General features: G+C 36.5%; 1 protein-coding gene across 1 annotated transcript in view; it reads right to left on the minus strand.

Annotated features, from left to right (window-relative positions):
- Nucleotides 1–391: 391 nt before the first annotated feature.
- Nucleotides 392–22,555, minus strand: part of LOC150100115 (glutamate receptor 2-like) — a 92,740-nt gene continuing 70,576 nt past the window's right edge. The window contains exons 10-12 of the mRNA XM_090403215.1: nt 12,904–13,008; nt 12,260–12,355; nt 392–675 (exon numbers count right to left, since the gene is read on the minus strand). Of these exons, the coding sequence (XP_090259341.1) occupies nt 392–675; nt 12,260–12,355; nt 12,904–13,008 (485 nt within the window). The remainder of the gene's footprint in view (nt 676–12,259; nt 12,356–12,903; nt 13,009–22,555) is intronic.

Genomic DNA, 22,555 nt, shown 5'->3' on the forward strand with positions numbered 1-22,555 from the left:
TCTCAGGTCCACCCCCTCCTGTGGGAACTAAAGACCAGTGAAGCTATGCGCAAGAACCCACGAGGTGGTTAGTGTATGTGTCTTTCGTTTGTTATTGGCTTTCCAGATTTGTTCAGCCACCTTACTTCCCTTGGCCAGGTCTAGCATACAGAGAGTTCTGTAAAATGCCGCTTCCACCTCATCTTCTATGTCCAGAGCTTCCCGCATCTGCTCAGGAGTGACTTCACTGATGTCTTCAATGAAGAGATCACCCCATTTAGCACTGACGACCTCTGGACCATATTTCCCTGTGAGGAAAAGTTCAGATTCTCCTATTTTCCCCATTGCTTCTTTAAATTTTTCTGCTACCTCGGGGATGTCCTTTAGGAGATACCTTAGAGTGTCCCTTGCTTTAGCGTGAGGGGGCGGGTTCTTGGTGGGCTGTCTCTGATTCTTCTGTTGTGATGTCCGCTGGTTTTGGTTTTTTCGTCTCCATTACCTCTGGACTTATTGGTCGTTTGTTGGTCTGCATTTCTTCTGGTTTTTTTCTCACTAGGCTCGATGTGTTGTTTGTCTCCATTTGTTCTGTTTCATCTTCTTGATCTTCTGTATTTATGGCAGTAGCATTTCCCTTTTTTTCATTTTTTACGGCGACTTGATTTTTGGCTGTTTCTTCAATTTCTTTGTTGATTGTTACTGCAGTTTTAGCAGCTTTTTTTCTATCTTATGGCTTTTTGTTGCTGTTGTGTCGTGTGCAGCCTTCAGGGTTGGTAAACCTTCCAGATCTATATCAATTGTCTCTTCTATTGATGATACTGTGAATGGCGTGATGGCACCTCCCATCTTTTCTGCAAGGGTTCTCGATGTGCAGGTGTCAGCTTTGTGGTCTTTGGGCGCACATTTAAAGCTAGCTCTTTGACATATTCCAAGTGCATGGCCTGTTGTGAGGCAATTTTTGCATTTAATTTTGGGTCATCTGCCCCCTAAGTGATCCAATGCTACAGATCCAAAGATCTGAAGCATTGCTTCTTTACGCCAGGGTAATTTACCATTACGCTAGCGGATTCAATGACGACGAAGTTTAGAACGGCTGTTTTCATCTCGAGCGAGATGTTTTCTTCTCCCGACTTCCATTGTGGGTTGTCTGCATCGTTTAACACTTTTATTGCCAAGCTGAAAATTGGAATTTCGTGTGGTGGTCAAATTTTTTTTATTTTTTTATTTAGTTAGCGACGTCAACGCGATAATGCGTGATCGGCCGTTTGGTGAGAACTCGCATCGCGTGATATCGTTCATTGCCAGCTGAAAATTGGAATTTCGTGTGGTGGCCAAAGGCCAAAATTTTTTTATTTAGTTAGCGACGTCAACGCGATAACGCGTGATCGGCCGTTTGGGGAGAACTCGCATCGCGCGATTGGCAATGAACGTGTTAAGACTTGTATGTTGCATACAACACCCCATTTCCCGAAAACTTCGTGGATGACTTTTTCATTTTCTATATATATATTTTCCAAGGGGAATCTGGGGATTTTAAGCATTTTAATAATGCTCCCACACCATGAATGGAACTATTTTCTTTCCACTACATTGAAAGCCTTCAAGTAATTTGTCTCTAGTCTCCGCGCTCCTTACAACTACTTGGAATCTGCCACCCCCATAGGGAGTAAAACCAAATATCTATATCCATCTGGTCGGCACCGACGCTATTAATTAGAGCTTTCGATAAAATACAAGGTCGTAGGGGGTTCCTATACTATTCCCACCACTACCAAGTGTTTGATATTTCCTTTCCCGGTCAGGGGATTGCTCTATCTGTCTCTGGTCCGTTAAATATCACGAAAACCCGGTGAGATCCGTATTCGATATCTCAACTTCTCAACAGATACTACGCACTCATTTAGTCTGAAAACTCTGTAAGAACCGATACTACACTTTGATCTTACCCAAAAGGCCGAGACTAGCAAAAAAAGAAGGGATGAAACATAAATTACATCTTTATATTTCAATTTTAACCCAGGCTTAAAGGGGCGAAGCAAGAATGCTTTTCATCTTCCCCGTTATCTGTAGAGGACAGTGTATGGATAAGGTGTTATTGAGCTATTAAATTAAATTAAAGCTCTGATCATGGCAGAAGGGTAACAGCAATAGCCGAGCCTCAGTTAGAACTTCATTAGCTACAGCATTGCCATCCATTGCCCTCCAAGGGTATTGGATGTTAATTCGGTCAATATCCTCCATTTTAACCCAACCACCTTCAAAGGAGATTATAATAGGATACGATATAAATAATTTAACGGTGCATTAATAAAATATAAAATTAACAAAGCAATTTCAAATATTTCAAATAATCTTAAACAAAAATATATTTTTTTAAAAGTTACCACTATGTTTTTTAAAAAAATTATTTATTAATTAAATTTAAAATGATTATCAATAAAAAATGGTATGATCAGTATAATATCTCCATAGGGAAATTATCGTCAATTGCCAATGGAATAAAACTAAACAATCTCTGGTACTTCAACACAAATGAGGAAACGGATCATATATGCCGTAAATTTGGATTGAATCCATCCACTCAAATTTTAAATGTGTAATATATATATATATATACCATATATATATATATATATATATCACAAACCAATTTTTTTCTATAAAACCAATCTATATATATATATATGTGTGTGTGTGTGTGTGTGTGGGTGTGTGGGTGTGTGGGGGTGTGTGTGTGGGTGTGTGTTAGGGTTACTAAGCCATTTCATAAGCTTAGTTATTTTACTCCAAGTAAGCAAACAGTTAAGTTTGCGCCTGAATGTAGTTCAAGTCTAAAGGTGATGCAACTCAGAGTAAAGGTGGGTAAAGTTCTGATCGCTATTCTTAGTATTTTCCATAATGTAAAGCATATCTCACTAAAAGATGTATACTGCAATGCATTATGGGTGGGGTCACTACCCAGACCGGTTTCAACCTTTTTTGAGGTCTCCTCAGTGAGTAGCTAGACCCTAAATACCAAGATTTTAGTAATACAGAGCCTTATCAACTTTAACCTAATATACATTACCCAAGGTAAAAATACTAATTTACATCTATGCCTCCTCCTGAGATTTTTATCAAAAATAAAAACACCTTGTTGCAACTTGTATAGGTAAAGTTGATAAGGCTCTGTATCACTAAAATCTTGGTATTGGTATATTGGTATTTAGGGTCTAGCTACTCACGGAGGAGCCCTCAAAAAAGGTTGAAACCGGTCGTGACCCCACCCATAATGTATTGCAGTATACATCGTTTAGTGAGATATGCTTTACATTATGGAAAATACTAAGAATAGTGATCAGAACTTTACCCACCTTTACTATGAGTTGCACCACCTTTAGACTTGAACTACATTCAAGCGCAAACTTAACTGTTTGCTTACTTGGGATTAGAAGTAAAATAACTAAGTTTATAAAATGACTTAGTAACACTAATATACATTACCCAAGGTAAAAAATATAATTTACACACACACACATATATATATATATATATATAGATAGATTTTTTTTTCAAATTTATTTTAATTTGCAATTTCATTGGCACTTTCAGAATTGCTACTACCATTTTGAAAATTTCAGTGAAATAATATTTAAAATAATAGTATTAAAATATTCTACCTGCATATGTATTTAATTACTATTTTATACGAAAAATTAGTATTGGGAAATTTTATTTGATTGAAAAATATCAGACTAAGTTCGTAACTATAAAATAAATGAAAGCCTAATCAATATGACAAAACATTTTCAAAATAAATCCGATACAAATTATATTTATTTATTTATTTAAAATTTAAAAAAATTCATTTATTTAAAAGGTCAACCTTCTAATCTGTAATTTCAAAGGAAATTTGTATTTCACATATTTACTATCTTCGTTTCCTTTTTTTTAAAAGGAAAAAAAAGATAAGACCCCTGCTTCATAGAAATCATATTAATGCTACCATAGGGCGTTAATTGCTAACTGTAGTCTGCTTTTTTGTCAACTGCATGTATTATCTACTTTTTCTAATCAAAATAATAATTTCTAGTGAAAATAATTTAAATTCCCTCTACTACAAAGATTTATTGAAAAAAACTTTCATTGGTCAAGTTCTGTATGTCGTGGGAATTTACTTTCATCATTAGTAATACACATTTCAATTCTGATATTATAAAGCAGATCAGACTAGTACCGATCACATTACTGCGGCACCTAGTCATTATCACCTATCCCTGCATTTAAGGGAGTGGTGGGAAAGCCACCTCACCGTGGTTGCAGTTCTACCTGGTTGGCTAACTGTGACCTAAAGTAGAGAGAAATAGTTATATTCAGTTAGCTTTGCCAGCCTGTGTAATTTATTTCAATGATTTGGCTGTGGTATTACCTGATTTTCACCCAACTCTGCTATTTGGAAGGTCAGGTACTCTGGAACTTCGAAACAACAGAGAAAACATGGACTTTAAAACAGGAGACAGGAAGGGTGTCTTCAGGAGTTATTTTTGTATTTTATTTTATTTTATTTTAATAAATTAAATTTATATTTAAAGTTAGGTTTTGGGATCAGGAGTGGTTAAATTTTGATCCTTATCTTCCCGTTCCATTGATACGCCAGGTTACTCGGCGAGCACCACTGTTTTTGGAATTCCGTTGGGGTAGATCCTCTAATTGCATCTCTAAGTAGTTTTGCAACTCCTGATGATGTCTAGTAAGCCTTTTTTGCATTTCTGGAAGTATGCTGTATTGCGTATCTTCCAGATGTGGTAGCGGAATTCTATGATTATATTTAGTAGTAGCTTACACTGATTTTTAGTTATCTTCGGTGGTACGTCGATTATTCTGAGCGCTAGATTTTGGGATACTGTGGTGTTAAATCTTTCTCCGACCAAACTCCACACAGATGTGAAACAATCGTAGAAAAGAGGTTCTATGGTTTCTCTCTCTCCGGGCAGAAGACGCCCTGGTCTGTTGTCCACTTGTTCCACTTGGAGACCATCTGATCCACTGGGAGGATCTTCGAGTGATTTTAAAATTTAGTTTTCTTCCGGTAGTGTATAGGAAGTGTTGTTTCTCCACGTGCATTTCTCTTCTTCTGTTGGTTTTGTCAATGTCTCGGAGGTCTTTTAGGCTATTATAGCTATTGCTGTTTTTTTGTTTGCCGCGATGTTAGGTTTTCTAGGTGAGTGTGAATATTTTGAGGGTATCCATGATGCTATTGTAGTCTTTGGATGGGAAGATTGCCTGCAGTCCTACATACTTCATGTTGAACATCTTGCAGTACCTGGTGCCTAGCCAGTATTTGGTGAGGTCGTGAGCGATGTGTAGGGGATTGTTCATGACTTTGATAAGATCTGATATTCGAATTGCTGCGATGATTTCTAGTATCAGCGGGATGTTTAGTCCTCCTTCTTCAAAAGGTCTCGACATCTTTATTATTTTAATTTTATTCTTTTTACCCGGCCATAAGAAATTTAACATGATTCTCTCGTACTGATTTAGAAAATGTTGGGTTGTGATGAAAGAGATAAAGTAGTAGGATATATAAAAAGGATTAAAACTTAGCTTATAAATTTGCTTGGTATCTTTAACGTACTAGGATATTGTTGGCCACATTATTTGTTTGATGACCTGTGCCCTTCCATTGTAGTCTATGATACAGGAATTCCATTTTTGTTTTATCCTGCTAAGTTTTTCTAGGATTTCCTTTTGGTTGCATATCGTGTTTTCATTATTAAACCAAATTCCTAATATTTTAACTGGAGAAACAGGAGTCTTCTTCTCATCCCAGTAACCTATAGGGAACTTAGCAGTCTGTGCGGTGTTAATTTTAGAATCTAAGGCTCTTTTAAATATTTTAATCAAATGGGCGAGAAGATCGTATGACTCCTCGCTGTGGATTTTTTTTTTTCAAATCAAAAAATCATGTTTATTTGTAAGCTTCCTAATATTATTATTATTATTATTATTATAGTCACAAAAGAAGAACTATCACTGGCAATTCAACAAATTAACCCTAACAAAGGACCGGGGATAGACGGAATCAGACCAAAAGACATCAAAAAACACTCAACCAACCTACTTCCAGTTATACAAAAACTGTTAAATAAAATTTTCGAAACGGGACACATACCTGAAACAGTGAAGACTGCATTAATCACACCCATACACAAACAGGGAAAAAGAAACATTATAAGTAATTACAGACCCATCGCCACGCTGTCTGTAATCAACCAAATCATGGCGCGCATCGTGTATCTGAAACTCTCCACATACATTGAAAAATTTCAAATCATACCCAAAACACAGTATGGCTTTCAACAAAATAAAGGAACGGCAACACTCCTAGAAGATTTCACAGATCTAATAAACGCTGCATTGGATAAAAACAGAATAACATTAGTGATATTCATTGACCTAACAAAAGCATTTGACACACTAACAAACAAAACCTTGTTAACGAAACTAACGTATGTGGGAATTGAAGGTCGTCTACTCCAGTGGTTTAAAGCATACGCGAAAAACAGAAAGCACATCACACGTATAGGATCAGCATACAACAAAGAGGTACATGAAACCTGTGGAGTACCGCAAGGATCTGTCCTATCACCCATTCTATTTAACATATACACACACGACATAAGCCAACTCCCCTTAAAAAGTAAAATCTTCCAGTACGCAGACGACATGGCCATACTATCCATTCACAACAATGCAAATATCGCTTACACAAATATGCAACACGACAGCAATCAAATCACTAACTGGTTAACCGAAAACGGCATATATATAAACCCAGGAAAAACAAAGTTAATGGTATTCAAAAACCCCCAAACCCTGCCCATAGAAACTAAATATCTCACTATCCAACATTCATCCTCCTATACACAAAGCGCAGAACCTAAAATCACAACCATCACACAGGTGAAAACAACACGCTATCTCGGACTACACTTCGATGCTGATCAAAGTTGGAACAGCCATACAAATTACCTACGCACCAAGCTTAGGATAATAGCAAGCAAACTATACAGATTAAAAGACATTGCCCCAACCCACATAAAAATACTAATCTATAAAGCATCATGTGAAAACATTTTAAGATATGCAATCACATCATACGCATTCTGCGCAGACTACAGACTTAACAGGCTACAAAGGTTGCAAGATAAAATGGTAATACTGATCTTCTGGGAACAACCCACACTTATGCAGCAAGCACGGATTCAACACGAAATATTTAAGGTGAAATACTTATGCCACTACACAGTCATGTTAAAACATTACTACAGCCCAACATATAGAGTAACCAGAACAACATATCAAATAACAAGACCACAGTCAACGAACTACATAACATATAAGTACAACAATTAACACGGCAAAGCCACCCGAAACTTCTACGTACCTGACATGATAAACAAACTGCAGTTAGGCAACAGAAACCTAGGAACATACAGAGAGCGGAAACAGGCGCTATATAAATATTATAGCGAGAACGAAAATTAGAGCAATTCCTGTTTCTCTCCCCCCCCCAACACACACGCACACACACACACAAACCTATGACAAAGCTCCTCTCAAAAATCTCTCCCATCACTACAAGAACACAAAAAAAAAGTTAAACTGTAATAGCAGTCGAAGTCTTCCAAGCACATACCAACAAACAGTAAAATCTACACCTGACTTGTGACCAGTATAAGAACACAACCATGAAACCACCACCATCTATCATCTATTATCTTCCTCAGATAAGCTCTGCTAAGCTTCAAGGAAGAAAATTATTAACTTGCAAGTATCTGTTATTCACAATTGTAATGTGTTATAAATATTATATATATATATATATATATATATATATATAATTATTACAGTATCTATGTATGCAATTTATCTGAGACATAAAAAAAACAATAATAATAAAAAAAATAAAATAAAATATTATTATTATTATTATTATTATTATTATTATTATTATTATTATGTATAGTCTATATTCAAAATTCTGTATAACCTTTATTGTAAATATTTTGAAGAACATATGTTGTAAATACATAATACAGAGGCAAAAAGTATTTTTAAAAATATTAATTGAAATCCAATGTAGAAAATGTAGCACTTTGTACTAAATTCTGTAAAACTATAAGTTGCAATGTCACTCAAGATGTTTATTATATGTGTAAATATTTTAGCAGATCAATAAAAAAAATAAAAATAAATAAAAAAAAATTATTATTATTATTATTATTGTCACATGAGAAATCATATGAGAAAAAATCACAGACCTCAAAGTCTATACAAATAAAAAGCTCGGAAGATATAGACAGGTTGCCAGAGTGAAACAAAAGACTCCAACTTAGTTCAATAAGAAGATCTGAACACAAGAAATATGAATGTGAACCATCAGATAGATGTAATTACTCCAGAATATATCATTAATTGTACTTTTGAATCGCTTGATGCATGGAAACAACACACAGTACAAGCGAGAAGTCTCTATATCTTGCATATTAACCTCAGAAGCATCCGAAAATATTGGTTAATGTTACAGGCTTATCAGAGGAATTACACTGATATTATTGATATAATGGTCCTAACAGAAATATCCGTAACTAATGACGAAGCTACTGCTTTCCAAATTCCAGGCTTCCAACAACATAGATCATGCCGCCAAACAAAAAGAGGTGGTGGAATATTAATATTTATCAAACAAAAATTAATAGCAAAAGAAACGGCCTATCAGTTTGAGCATGCTGAAACCCTTTGCCTCCAAATCACTAATACCACCAACACACAGCATCCCATAATACTAAATGCTATTTACAGGCCACCAAACCTAAACATGATAAAATTCTTGCACGAACTCAATTGCTGGCTTTCACACCAAGAAGTATGCTCAACCGAATACCTAATGATAATTGGCGCATAAACATAAATATTGCAAACGAAAACCAGAGCAACACTGTACAATACCTAGACACACTATCCATGTATAATCTAATACCAAAAATAACATCATGTACTAGAGAAGAAATATTCGGAAATATTATCACTGCCTCCTGTCTAGACCATATAAACGTCCTAGCACCACCAAATAGTTACACTGCATCAGTCATAAAGTGCATAGTAGCAGACCATTACTTCACCGCTCTTAACCTGCACACCAAGACAATATCCATGCAATTTCCCACAGAAGAAATGCGAGAGAAAACAATAATAGATGAAGAAATAGTCAACCACGAAATAAGAAAAACAGACTTGGAACCGATTCAGCAGATATCTTATACAACAACATTAAACTCACACTGGAGGAAATATATAAGAAAGCTACAAAGAAAGTCAGAATTCGTTCAAAAACAATACAAAATCCTTGGATAAACCAAGCCTTAATCCTAGAAATACACAGAAAGGACGCTTTATGGAAAGAATTAAAGCGATATCCAAATAACAGAGCTTTAAAAATTGTATATAAGATAAAAAGGAATCGCCTTGCAACATAAATCAGAAATGCAGAAAAGAAGCTACTACAGAGACAAACTAACCTCCGCACAAAACAACATGAAACAAACCTGGCATCTGATCAATGAAATGCAAGATTGTGTTCCCAAAAAACCATAAAACACAGGTTAATGAATGACGCAAAACCTATCCAACAACTAGCAAATGACTTTAACCAATACTTTGCAGACTCCATCCAATAACTGCACAGAAATATTCCCCAATCACAAAACGGGATCCTCCACTTGCACCACAATCAAAACAGACATTATGGTTCCAAACCATAACAGAAGCAGAACTTCTCTCTGCGATACATCAAATCAAACCAATCTAAGGTCCAGGAATTGACGGTATCAGACCTAAAGATATAAAGCAACATGCAACTAGTTTAAGTCCTATCCTACTAAATTAATAAATAAAATATTTAAAACAGGACAGATACGAAGTATGCTAAAGACCGCCATAATCACACCCATATAGAAACATGGAAAAGAAATTTAATCAGCAATTACAGACCCTTAGCAACATTACCAATTATCAATCAAATTATGGAGCAGATCATACTGAAGAAACTCACAACATACACCGAGATCTTTCATATTATCCCCAAAACACAATATTGTTTTCAGAAAAATAAGGGAACAACATCTCTCTTGGAAGACTTTACAGACGTAATTAATACCGCCTTAGACAAAAACAAATTGCCATGGTAGTCTTTATTGATCTAACTAAAGCATTCGATACACTTACACATCAAACCTTGTTAGAAAAGCTGAGGCATGTTGGAATAGGCGGGCTCTTCACAGGTGGTTTACAAACTACTTTCAAAATAGAAAACATATCACACGTACCGGATCAAACCGAAGCAGAGAGCTACCAGTAACCTGTGGAGTACCACAGAGAGATGTACTCTTCCCAACTCTATTCAACATTTACACGCACGATATTAATTAGCTACCACTCAAAGGCAAGATATTCCAATGCGCAGACGATTCAGCAATAATATCCATACATAGTAACGCAAGCATTGCCCAAAAAATATGCAACATGACATAAATCTGATCATAGATTGGCTCACGAAAAACTCCACACACCTAAACTCAGAAAAGACAATTAATGATATTCAGAAATCCACTGACTCGACCAGTTGATAACAAATATATAACCATCCAACATCCACTTTCCAACATAAAAAACACACAGAACAGCAAAAAAACACTACAATCACTCAGGTTGAAACGATACGATACCTTGGAATTTCCTTCGATGCAGATATGAACTGGAATAGCCACATAAACCATCTACACAACAAACTCCGAACAATAAGTGGTAAACTCTACAGGTTAAAAGACATAGTTCCCATACACCTAAAAACACAAAGCACTATGCCAAAATATACTATGATACGCTATAACAACTTATGCTTTCTGTGCACCCTACAAATTAAATAGATTAATGTCGCTACAGAACAAAATGATAAAACTGATCTTTTGGGAACAAAGAGAAAATAACGACCTTATATACATTGCAATGTCAGAACACAAAATACTGACAGCAAAATATTTTTCACAATGCAGCTTTGCTAAAACACTATTTCGATCTACAGGACACTCAGAAATACATACCGTATAACAAGACCTCAGACTACTAATTATATCACATATAAACAATAATCACTACTGAAAGGCCACGCAAAACTTCTAAATCCCAGACACGATAAACAAATTACCTTTTGAATACAGAAACCTTACAAACTACAATAGCCTGAAAAGTGCTCTAACGACATATTATGAAAAAGAAACACTCACCCAAAATACCATAGAAACTAAATGAAACACAATATATTCGTTCATGCTTCCAGTTCTGCTACGCATCAAGACATTCCAAGTTTGTGTGTGTGTGTGTGTGTGTGTGTGTGTGCGCGCGCGCGCGCGTGCGTGCGTGTGTTTGTGAGTGCGCAGACTCGAATTTCTCAATCATAGATTTCGTAGCTTCCCAACACAGCAAAAAAAAATCCAATAAATAATAACCAACTGGTTCATCCTCAGATAAGCTTACATATAAGCTTCGAGGATGAAAGCAGAGAAATTAATTCTCATCCAAGATGTATCATATGTAACCAAGTGCATGTAATGTACGTATCCCATCTAAACCAAAGTATGTAATGTACGTATTATATGTAAACAAATGTATATAATGTAAGTGTCATATCTAAACAAATGTAAGTAATGTATCATATGTAATCAACCGAATGTAATGTACGTAAGTAATACATGTAACAAAAGTATGCAATATAGAGTGATTATATCCATTGATATTGTATATATAGAGTGTAAAATTGCAAAGAAACATTTGTAATAATCATCATTATGAATATTATAATAATAATAATATATGTTTATAACAGTTATTGTTATTATTATTTAAAAAAAAAACTTTTTAAGTACAAAAAAGTATTTGTTATGCATAATTGTCTACATATAATGTATGTAATTTATTTGAGAAATGATAATAAAAAATAGAAAAATATTAATAATAATAATAGTAATAATAATAATCGTTCGGTGCATAAATATTATTCTTTGCTTTCTAACGGTTATTTTCGCAAGACTATTTTAACAATTAACCAACCAACCACAGAGAACTAAATCTAAACAACAGGATTGTTGTTTGCAGTTGCAACAGTCGTGCTATTTCATTGTTAGTGTAGACCCAGACATTAAAGCAACAGTTAGAGAATAATGCCTTAGAATGCCAGACCACATACCTGGACCTAAAATATCGAGAGTAAATACATCTTTACAGCTAATGTCATAGGTACGTTCAACATTATATATTTTATTTCTGAATCTTTTCTTTAACTCTGTTAATGATAACGAACTTATTTGAATTAGTAATTTGAGCCGAAAGAAGTGTATCAACGTTGACGTCTGTGTAGACAGGACGGGAAAATAAGCAATTAATTAAATCTATAACAGTGACGGTTAACAAGATCGATTAGAAAGAATATATCAGTGAACACACAGTGCATGCGAATATTTATAATAAACTGTATAGTAAAGAGTGAATAATACAAAAAAAATAGTTGAAAGACTTGCACTGTGGATAACCTAAGGAGAGAACCGCAATCAGCAATTTATCGATTTTGATTTAAAGCCTGGATATACTGTCTCCTTAGATTATTATATATTTTAATTATCTAGTTGAATATATTACTTCTTTATATTTCATTATATTATATATTTAATATTCATTCACGTAATAATCTTGTACAACAGTACAAGAAATTTACGATAAGTAATTATAGATAACAGAAGATTTATAATTGTTATACTTTGTAATAATTGTACGAGTCGTAGTTAGCATTTCGGTTTCCATGGCGATCAATAACTCTGTTTTTGTTTTTCTCACCGATAGGTGGCGCGACAGTAAATCGTTGCAGAAAGCTGCGTTTGGCTACAGAACAGGTACGAAAGAATGACACTTGAACATTACCAACATTATCATTTAAAATCCCTATAAATTCGTTTCAATTATCAATTATTAGGCTTTATCTATGTTACGAAATGCAAATTCATTTTCTTTTTCAATGAAGTCACTTCTTCAAGAACATTTCTAATTATCTATGAGAATTGCCATTATTACTGGCACTACGATTTAATCCATGTCGAAGTCAAGAATGCTCCCAAATAATCCCCTTCAAGAAGCATTTATTAATATTTAAATTATGATTACTAGTTTTGAAATTATAAAAATTAACTTATATGCTATTTTAATAATTGATATTTGTAAATTTATTGATAAACATATCAATCAAATGAATATATTTGTACTTAAAGTCACGAGATGTACTTTGTATATTATAGAATGTTTGTTTAATAACAGAATAGGCTTACAGTGTTATGAAACAATTTTAATATGTTTCATTATTAAAGTAGCTTTCAAATTTCATATAACAAATATAATTTCGCAATTCTTTATTCGAAATATTTGACATTCTCGTATATTTATACTTTTATATTTTATTTATATTAAGTTTTATAAATATTCCTTGTCATTCCAATTTTGTAAAGAATTTTGCCCTTTTTATTCATTCTTTTCATATGCTTCTGCTGTTTTGTTTTCATTTGTTTCATATATTACCTCTCTCTCTCTCTCTCTCTCTCTCTCCAACCAAAAAACCAGTTAATCCTGTACTTCAATAAATTTCATAAAGGAATAAAATAAATTTATACATTTCTCTGACTATTTTTTAATTTCATTTCTCAAATTAACCATCTTGATGACTTTGGCAAAATATTATTTATTTCGACTAGAAATTTATATCGTGTCTGAATCCAGTACATTTTTCTCCAAAGTATATTTATATTTAATATTTTCATGTGGTTCCAACAGAAAAAAGGTTATCAGTAAAGCTACAGTATATTTGTACTGTGGGTAGGCTAAAGAATTTTATTTCATTATTATACATCTTACATATTTTATTAATCTTTTATTTATTTTCAGAAATTAAAATATATCTTCTTTATGTCACATTAAACCTTCAATAAGCAGAGCGACGTTCTAACACCTTGTAATGAAATTCATCTTGTAATTATTTAATTATAATATCTGACAATGAATTACAGTTGTGCTCAATCTTAATGCACTCCTTTAAAAGTGTATTTAATTTTTTAGCATCCCTCCTCACGTACGGACGATTTATCTTGCCGATCGTATAATATTCCTACTTCAGTAACATGTTCGAACTACACGAAAAGCATTGGCGTGAAATCACCCATCAGACAATCTAATAAAATATTTCATTGGATATTTCCTACCTGTTTTGGAACCACTGGCCATGATGGACGATGTGCGAAGATGGTGCCAGAGTAATACTCTGCAATATGTAGAGCATTAAAATGATTTGTTTCAGATGGGGTTTTCGTCCTTCAGATTAGCCCAAAGCAGTATTAGAAACCTTTCAATGTCTTTGGTTTTGAAATGCATCATCTGGCCACGAATGAACAGGTGCTCTTTACGAATATCAAAAACAGCTGCAGAAAACCTTTTCACTGGGATTTGGCTTGGGGAGTTATTTACGGCGGATGAAACTTGCTCCGGTGAAACTACTAAAATTACAATATCGCCCACAACTTTTTTTATCCCTTTTGCGAAGTATTATATGCAACTGAAACTCTAGGACATCTCTTCTACCAGTGCAGCGAATTTGGTAGAAGTGGCTGAAGTGTGCTTACGATCCGGTTGCCCACTTTCTCTGAGGTGGTACTATTGCAATCTTTCCCCGCCAGCAGGAAAAACAAGAAAAACTTACTTTTTGTCATCAATGTTCTAAAATATTATATACGGAAAACACATTGAAAACATCTCCTCACTGAAGAAGACAGAATCTGCCATCGAAATACCAACTGCTTCTCTGCCTGTCTCCCGATCCCTGGAGCAGGGAAGATACCTCTCGGGCGACGAACGGTTCGTAAGGAGATGGTGTAGACCAGGGCTGTCCAACCTTAGGTAATCCGAGGGCCGCATTAAAAAAATATTTATCAGAGGGCCTCATGACAATGCGTATGTAGTAATTTGGTGAGAAGCAACACAATCTCGATAGCTGAACAAACGGAGAACACTAATTGCGCGCATACGTTCCTTGGGAGCTCCTGGAGCATTTACGTTTGAACAAAAACACTGTAAGAACGCTTCTTTAACTCATTTAATATTTGAAAAACACGTGGGTATGTAGTGATGTAAAAGCACCAAATAAAATTACCAACATCGACATTATCGATTAGTAATAAAATTAAAATATCTAATAGGCATTCGATTCAAATTTTTATTTTATTTTTTTTTCGTTCGTGAAAATCAAAACCCACAACGAAACCCCACAAAATCGCACCGGGGGCCGCATACGGCCCGCGGGAAGTGCTTTGGACAGCCCTGGTGTAGACCACTAACCATATGTCAGATCACAAAGGGAGAATTAAATTGAAAGTTTATTTTTCATTTGGTTAGAGTATAATAAATTTAGTTTAATCTTTTATCCAAGTGTGAGCAAACAAAGTTTGCGCCTGAAAGTATCTTCAGGACTGGGGTAAGGTAGTACAACACCAGGGCATTCCTTGCAAAGGTGGAGCAAGCTACCAACACTCCTATCTTAGTATCTCCCATATTGCAAAACACATCTCCTTGCGGATATGTCTAATGTTATGCATTAAGGGAAGGACCACAACCCACACTAGTTTCGACCTTTATTGAGGTCTCTTCAGTGGGAGCCAGGCCCAAGTGAAGATACCAGGCAGAAGCATTAGCAGGTCATCTCTACCTATCGGAGTTGCCAATTGGTGTGCCACCCTTTTTTATTAAATTACTCTGGATTTAGAGAAAGATGTTGAAAGTTTATTTTTCACTTGGTTAGAGTATAGTTTAATTTGAATATTTAGTTTAATCATTTATCCAAGTGTGAGCAAACAAAGTTTGCGCCTGAAAGTATCTTCAGGACTGGGGTAAGGTGGTACAACACCAGGGGACTATTGCAAAGGTGGAGCAAGCTACCAACACTCCTATCTCAGTATCTCCCATAATGCAAAACACATCTCCATAATGTTATGCATTAAGGGAAGGGCCATTACCCAGACTAGTTTCGACCTTTATTGAGGTCTCTTCAGTGGGAGCCAGGCCCAAGTGGAGATGCCAAGGCAAAAGCATTAGCAAGGTCATCTTTTCCTATAGGAGCTGCCAAATGGTGTGAGGAGCTGCCAGATAGGAGCAAATAGGAGCTGCCAGGCCCAAGTGATATCTCCACGTGGACCTGGCTCCCACTGAAGAGACCTCAATAAAAGTCGAAACTAGTCTGGGTAGTGGCCCTTCCCTTAATGCATAAGATTAGACATATCCGCAAGGAGATGTGTTTTGCATTATAGGAAATACAGCGATAGGAGTGTTGGTATCTTGCTCCACCTTTGCAACGAGTTGTTGTACCACCTTACCCCAGTCCTGAAGATGCTTTCAGGTGCAAACTTTGTTTGCTCACATTTGGATAAAGGATTAAACTAAATATCAAATTAAACTATACACTAACCGAGTGAAAAATAAACTTTCAACATCTTTCTCTAAATCCAGAGTAATTTATTAAAAAAGGGTGGCACACCAATTGGCATCTCCTGTAGGTAGAGATGACCTGCTAATGCTTCTGCCTGGTATCTCCACTTGGGTCTGGCTCCCACTGAAGAGACCTCAATAAAGGTCGAAACTAGTCTGGGTTGTGGCCCTTCCCTTAACCTTCCCTTAATGCATAACATTAGACATATCCGCAAGGAGATGTATTTTGCATTACTGGAGATACTGAGATAGGAGTGTTGGTAGCTTGCTCCACCTTAGCAAGGAGTGCTCTGGCGTTGTACCACCTTTCCAGTCCTGGAGGAGAATTAAATTGTGCATATATTTGTAATATCATTGATTTGATGACCTTTTAAACTCAGATTTTATTAGTTCTGTCATTTTAGTCTAATTTCATTTTATTCCAATGCGGGGGCTTTGGGCCAAACAAAGCGGGCTACGAAGGTCAACATCGAGGCGTTCCTGAGAGATTTTGGAGTGGGTAATCCAGGCCCAGGTCTTCCCAATTTGTTCACTTGTTTTAATATCTTTTATCCGTTATATTTTGAATAATCTTTTTATCTGTTTGCTGTTGTTGGTTTTTAGTGCATTTTCCCCCTTTTTTGTTTCTTTTCCTTTAATGAATAAAACGTCAGTCGACCGTTTTTAGAAGTACCTGTGGGTCATCAGATAAAACTGGTCTGTTGAGGCCTCGTTCTATCCGCTGTCACTATTTTACATTATTTTTTTTTCATCTCTCTCTCTCTCTCTCTCTCTCTCTGCTAAATCTCAGCGCCACTTTTATGTTCAAAAGCCCAATCATCAAAAACTTCAACTTAATAAAAATGTAATTTTATCGTTTTACAAATGACTGACCTTTCCTGTTACTGAGAGGTTAAAATTGCCTTACAGACAAACTCTATTATGACATAAGCTCTTGTCAGAATAACGACAGCAGCTGAGTGTATATCAACAGCATCAAATCTCTGGAATTCTGAAAAGTGTTACCGATAAAGGTATGCTCATTAAAAAAAAAAAAAAAAAAAAAAAAAAAAACATAAGTATGTTATATGAATTTGACAAAAGAAAACGATTTATATCTAAAACTCAATTTTTCTCTCTTTGATTTTATAAAATGTGTACTTCAGATGATTATTTTTATTTATTTAATTTTTGAAACTGATTTATTTTTAATCGACTAAATCATCAGGGAATATTTCTTAGTCTTCCATTCCTTGTGGAATAACATTATCTATTTTATTCATAAACACATACGAGTTTCATTTCACGGAAACATCCGAATACGAATTGCCAGGGAAATCCTCATAAAAACAAATCGTGTTCTCTACCAACGATAGCCATAGAATCATTATTATTATTATTATTATTATTATTATTATTATTATTATTTCGGGCGACTCCAGGAGCCCTTAGACTCATCGAGGGAGGCCCTAAACATCATGTCCACACAACTATGCGATTACATTCTCACAGTATCTATCATACCTTGTCTTGAACTCGTTCACCGTCATAGCACCCACAACAGACTCTGGCAGCTTATTCCACTCATTTACCACTCTAAAAGTAAAGAACCCAGCTCTAACACCCCTGCTAACCACACTCTTGCCCAGCTTCCATAGGTGTCCACTAGTTCTCCCACCATCAGTGCTGATCTCAAAAATATCCTCTGAATTAATCCTATAGAATCCCTTTAGCAATTTGAATGTCTCGATCATATCTCCCCTCCTCCGCCTATCAACTAGTTTCTGCAACCCACAACTCTTCAACCTGTTCTCATATGGTTCATTCCATAGACCTGTTATCATCTTAGTCACTCGCCTCTGGATCCTCTCCACCTCCTCCACATCAAGAAGGAACCGAGGTGACCAAATCTGGGCACAGTAGTCGAGATGAGGTCTTATGAAGGCTCGGTACAGAGGTACAATAACTTGCTTTTCTCTGCTCGTCAAGGTGTTTTTCAACAACCAAGTGAGTTGATGAGCTGATTTAGCTACTTTTGCAGTGTGTCCCCTAAACTTCATCTCCCTATCCACCAACACTCCCAAGTCCCTGGCCTCATCAATCTCTTGGAGTACAGTTCCACCAATGTGGTATACTGCTGCTAATCTTTTCACCCCAAAATGCATAACCTTACATTTTGTCACATTAAATTGACATCCATTCTCCTTAGCCCAGAACTCCAATCTATCTAAGTCATCCTGCAAGACTTTGACATCTTCTGCATTCACTATTGCCCTACCCAACTTTGCATCATCAGCGAACAAATGAATTGTTCCACTTAGATCCTTCCCTATATCGTTAATGAACAGATTAAACAGCAGTGGTCCAAGAACAGAACCCTGGGGCACACCGCTAGTCACAGGCCGTCTTTTGGACTCTACTCCTGAATAAACTACTCTTTGATATCTCTCCATCAACCAACCACCTATCCACCTCACCAACCCTATATCCATTCCCATATGTTGTAGTTTACGGATTAGTATTCCATGTGGTATCCTGTCAAACGCCTTTGCCAGGTCCAGCATTATCACTGTAAGCCCATTTCCCTTATCCATTTCAGCCGTCACCTTGTTATAAAACTTGAGCAAGTTATTGAAGCATGATCTACCCTTTACAAAGTCATGCTGTCCCTTGTACAGTATCTCGTTTTCATCAATCCATTCCTGTATTTTTCCCTTGACTACTTTCTCTAAGACCTTGACAACGACTCCTGATATGCTGATCGGTCGGTAATTTGCAAACGTAGTCTTGGATCCTCCTTTATGCAGTGAAACTATTTTTCCCTCTTTCCACACCTTCGGGACTAAGCCAGACCTGAGATCAGATTAAACAACATGGTCAAGGGCACTGATAATTCTTTAGCCGCTTCACGCAAGACCCGTGCCGGTATACCATCCAATCCCACAGATGTGTTCACATTAAGGTTCTGTAATAGACTAGTCACCTCCACTTCATTCATCACTATTCCCGTATAAACTAATGGTTCCTTCATTTTTTTCAATGTCACCACCTGGATGATATGCTTTTGCAAAGTGCGCGCTCAGTAACTCCACTATATCGACTGATTCAGTGACCTCCTTACCATCGTCATTCCTTAAAATCATTTCACCGTGTACAGTTTTTTTCTTGCTTGCAGCATATTGAAAGAACTGTTTTGGATTCTCTTTTGCTTGCAAAGCTAGTTTCCTTTCATAATCCGCACTCGTTACCTTTCTGGCCTGCACTTTATACCGTTCGTCACCCCTTTCTTTAAATTCCCTCCACAGTTGTTTCTTTTTTTGCAGCTCAAGCTTAATGGTGTTATTCATCCATTTAACCCCTACTTGTTTTACTATTCGGACCCTAGGTATACAATCAGCCATTACCTCCTGTAAATGCTCCTTGACCACTTCGCATGCTCTATCGACGTCCAGCCCTTGCAGTTGTACATGCCATGGCACTGATCCAAGCAATCTCCTAAGCTTGTCATACTTGCCAGCACGGTAATTCCACATATACCCTGTCTTAATCGAAAATTCCACACCTTTAGCCACCTCCCAGGTCAAGACCTTATGATCACTCTCACCAATAGGTGGCAACATGGTCATATTCATTACAGTCAAATTCTCAGATGCTATTACCAGGTCAATCTCACACCCCTAGTATTTTCAATTACATGCTGTCTTAGATAGTTATCCCTTAATAATTGAATAAAATCCTTTTCCTTCCTCACATGTGTCCTCTCATCCTTCCAATCTATGTTACCATAGTTGAAATCCCCCATAATAAATACCCTCCTTCCACTCATTTCATCAATTTCCCTGTGCATACTATCTCCACCATCTATTCCATCACCTGGTCTATAGCAGCACCCAACTGTATATTTTATTTTGCCAGTCTCAATCTCACACCAAATAGCCTCAAATGAGCTCCTTTCACTATCCTGCGATACAACATCAATTCTCCTTGGCTGCAGTTCATCAGCTATCATCAATAATACCCCTCCCCCCATTTTATTCTCTCTGTCCCTCCTAAACATACTATAACCTACACATTCTATCCCACTAACTATATCTTCTTCCGTCAGCCATGTTTCACTAATGCCAATAACCTGTGGCCAGGAAGAGACAATCAAGGCCAAAAATTCTTCCTTCTTGTTCCTAATACTCCTGGCATTAGTATACATGAAATGCAGTGATCCCTTAGTCCCACCCCTATATTGATACGTTATTCTAAATGACCCATTCCCATTTTTTGTCCTTAGTCCTGGCTCGGGTACATTATATACATTCTTACACTCATCTGTCTCACTGATGTCTGCATATCCATCCCCCCCCCCTCCTTGCTAGTTCTAGTTTCCCTGGTTTTGCACATCCATTTTCCCTTCATTCAGCAACACTCTTTCCAGTCTCCGCACACCAAGTCCATTCAAATGCAGGCCATCCATCTTGTATAAGTCCTTTCGCCCTTCTAACTCATTCCACACGTCCACGAATTCCACACCACACCGTCTGCATAACCTACGCATAATGTCATTTGCAATTATGGCCCTCCTCCTAAACTCCTCTCTGTCATACCGCGGCAACAGACTAACCATTCTAACTCTGTCACTCTTTTCTTTCGCTACCTTTAACAATACTTTCAAGTCCTCTCTCATAAAAAAATTATCACCTTTCAATTCATTCGTACCCGCCACAATTATTAATTCTTTCACCCTCTGTTTTTGCACTCTAATACTCTCACTTACATCCTTAAATTTCGCACCCGGTAAGTACGATTTAGTTACACTGCCATCTATCACCCCCTCTTAATAACGAGTCACCATACAACACTCTTTCCTTCATTTTAGAAACTCTCTCATTCTTGCACTGTTTTTTTACGTTATCCGAATCACTCTGGAAAGAGTTTTGCAGGTGCTCTAATTGCCGCTGCGCATTTTGTATCACTGCGCGCAACCTAGCGATCTCACTTCCTACAAATAATTCCTAATTATTTTCATCATTTAAACCATTTTCTCTCTCAGTATGGTTGCTTTCACTCTTTCTTAGATCACCGCTCTCATTGCCATCTTGTACATCGCAATTCTCTATCAAGCCACTATTTTCACTCACATTCTGGCAATTCTGGCTTTCTTCAACCATAACTATCTCACTACCTGACACATACTTCAACGCCTCACTTTGCTTACACTTTCTACACATTCTCCCACCACTATCACATTCGATCCAAATTCCAGCCTCATTCGGGAATGCATACATCCCACACACATCACATTGGACAAACTCTCTCACATTATAGTTTTTGTACAATGGCGTCGTATTTTTGGACGCCATTATCTTACGTCGCATTGGCGCCATATTCAAATCTATGAAACGTAACTTATATACTAAATTAAATAACGTAATTCACACCAAAATCCCACAGACACAACAAGCTACCAAAATTAGGCAATATTACGTTATTAATGAGTAGAATCATTGAATAGAGATCATTGTAGAAGCAATGAATGCTTGTTTTTGGATGTGTGGAGTGAATCTGAGGGAAGATTAGATTTGTATAAGAGGGACAGTCTGCAACAGAATGCGTTTGGTATCAGGAGTCTTCAAAAACTAATAACTAGTTTGAGACCTAACACAGAGTGTCAGGGAAACTAAATTACAATGGGGAGAAAATGAGTGTAAGAGCGGCAATGCCATATAATTGAGCTAATGACGGGAAATGGAATTATAATTGAAATTATTAAGCGTCGATAACAATTTCGAGTTTCTGGTCATCCGGTTCTGATTATCACGTGTGCAAGTTGTGAAACTGTGTCATGTAGACCGCAGACAAGCGTATACAAAAGAACATGCAGGTAGATTATGTCTGTACACGAATGCTAGGAGTATCAGAAACATAGGGATACAGTTTGATGCCTTGGTCAATATGTTGAGACCTCAGATTATAGAATTAATGAGACCCCTGGCTATGAGAA

Source organism: Typopeltis vanoorti, chromosome 13 (assembly GCF_054136105.1).
Source record: "Typopeltis vanoorti isolate ZY-2024b chromosome 13, IOZ_Tvanoo_1.0, whole genome shotgun sequence".
In the NCBI taxonomy this organism is placed as follows: domain Eukaryota; kingdom Metazoa; phylum Arthropoda; class Arachnida; order Uropygi; family Thelyphonidae; genus Typopeltis; species Typopeltis vanoorti.